The sequence below is a fragment of the Tigriopus californicus genome, chromosome 6, assembly GCF_007210705.1.
Source record: "Tigriopus californicus strain San Diego chromosome 6, Tcal_SD_v2.1, whole genome shotgun sequence".
Lineage (NCBI taxonomy): Eukaryota > Metazoa > Arthropoda > Copepoda > Harpacticoida > Harpacticidae > Tigriopus > Tigriopus californicus.
The window spans coordinates 5,966,992-5,968,471 of NC_081445.1; the positions used below are offsets into that span (position 1 = coordinate 5,966,992).

The 1,480-nt window shown below is 53.8% G+C and overlaps 1 protein-coding gene across 1 annotated transcript; it reads right to left on the reverse strand.

The window, feature by feature from the left end:
- Positions 1 to 905: 905 nt before the first annotated feature.
- LOC131882465 (uncharacterized protein K02A2.6-like) lies at positions 906 to 1,268 on the reverse strand. Its single transcript, XM_059229612.1, has one exon. It carries the CDS (start codon positions 1,266 to 1,268, stop codon positions 906 to 908), a length of 363 nt encoding a protein of 120 aa, XP_059085595.1.
- Positions 1,269 to 1,480: the final 212 nt, after the last annotated feature.

Here is a 1,480-nt window from a genome sequence, read left to right on the forward strand (position 1 = left end):
GGGAATGGCGAACGCACCAAGAGTCTTGTTTTTTCATCCCAAAGGGGGACTGTATCGGTTGGGGGGGTGGGACGGGCGCCCGGAGCGGGTTACGGTCCCCCATGCCTCGCGTAGTGCTGCCGCAAGCTCTGCTGGGAGCATGATTCTCTGGTTGTCTGGTGATTGTGGTGGTGATGGTGGTGGTGATGGTGATGTTGGTGATGTTGATGATGTTGATGGTGATAGTGATGGGGATGATGGGGATGATGGTGGTGATGATGGGGATGATGGTGGTGATGATGGGGATGATGATGGTGATGATGATGGTGGTGATGGTGGTGGTGATGGTGGTGATGGTGGTGCCACCTACACAATTGGTGCTCCCCTGTTTTGAGGATCCCAATGGGTGGCTCTTGTAGTTTGTGCACTCAGGGGAGGGAAGAATGCCTTGATGTCCTGGCGATGTCGACGGTGTTGTTGTCCCTCCCTATCCTGCAAAGTGAGGGTGGGGCCCTTGATGATGGTGATGGTGACTGGTTCTGATATGTGTCTGCTTTGGAGCTTTGTTCTGCATTTCCTTTTTAGCAGTACTTTCTGTCCTGTTTGGATGGTGAGGTCGGACCGATTTCCAGAGTTGTTCCGACCCTCTGCTGCTGACGTTTTGGTTTCCCACTCCCTTTTTCTTGCTTTCATAAGGCCGTCACTGGATAACCCCCTGATGTCAGCCAGCTTGTACCTGAAGTGCGGGAACATGAGGGCTACAGGTGAGCAGCCTGTGGCTGGGTGTGGTGTGGAGCAGTAGTCGTGTAGTGCTTGACGATGTGCACTCCGCCATATGTGGGGATGCGGCTCTACTGAGGAAAGTGCCTTGGTGATTGCTTTCATGATGCACTTGGCTGGGTTGGATTGGGGATGGTATGGTGGGGTCAGCTCGTGATCAATCCCGAGCTTCCTGCTGAATGCGGCAAATAAGTTGGAGTGACTTGGGGTCCCCCATCAGTTCCGTGCCTTTGTGGGAATCCCATGAGATGGTAGATGTCCTCCAAGGCGTCCACCTTGGCTTCTGCGGTGGCCGATGACAATATAGTTGCCACCAGAAAGCGTGTCAGGTCGTGCCTCACCACCAGGATCATGGACCCATCTGGGAGAGGCCCATAGAAGTCAAGGCTGAGGGAGTGCCAGGGATGAGGAGGTTGCGGGTTAGGGTGAAACAGTGGCAGTTTGTTGGGTTTGGTGTTGATTTGGCATTCGTGGCATGCTTTGACATGGTTCTCCACGGCTGCGTCCATTCCAGGGGCACAGAATGTTGCCCTTAGGCGTCTCTTGGTCGATGCAATTCCTAGGTGAGCTGAGCCATGCGCTAATGCCACTGCGTCATTTAGTAGGGATTGGGGTAGCAGCAGGCGTTCTCCTCTGAAGATACACCCCCCTGGTGCTATGGAAAGTTCCTTGAAGAAGGGGCGGAACTTTTTCAACTCACTTTGTGTTGGGAAGACTATCC

What these genes read in the sequence shown, in the direction of transcription:
- LOC131882465 (XM_059229612.1), bottom strand. Translation starts at nt 1,268, where the DNA reads ATGGACGCAGCCGTGGAGAACCATGTCAAAGCATGCCACGAATGCCAA.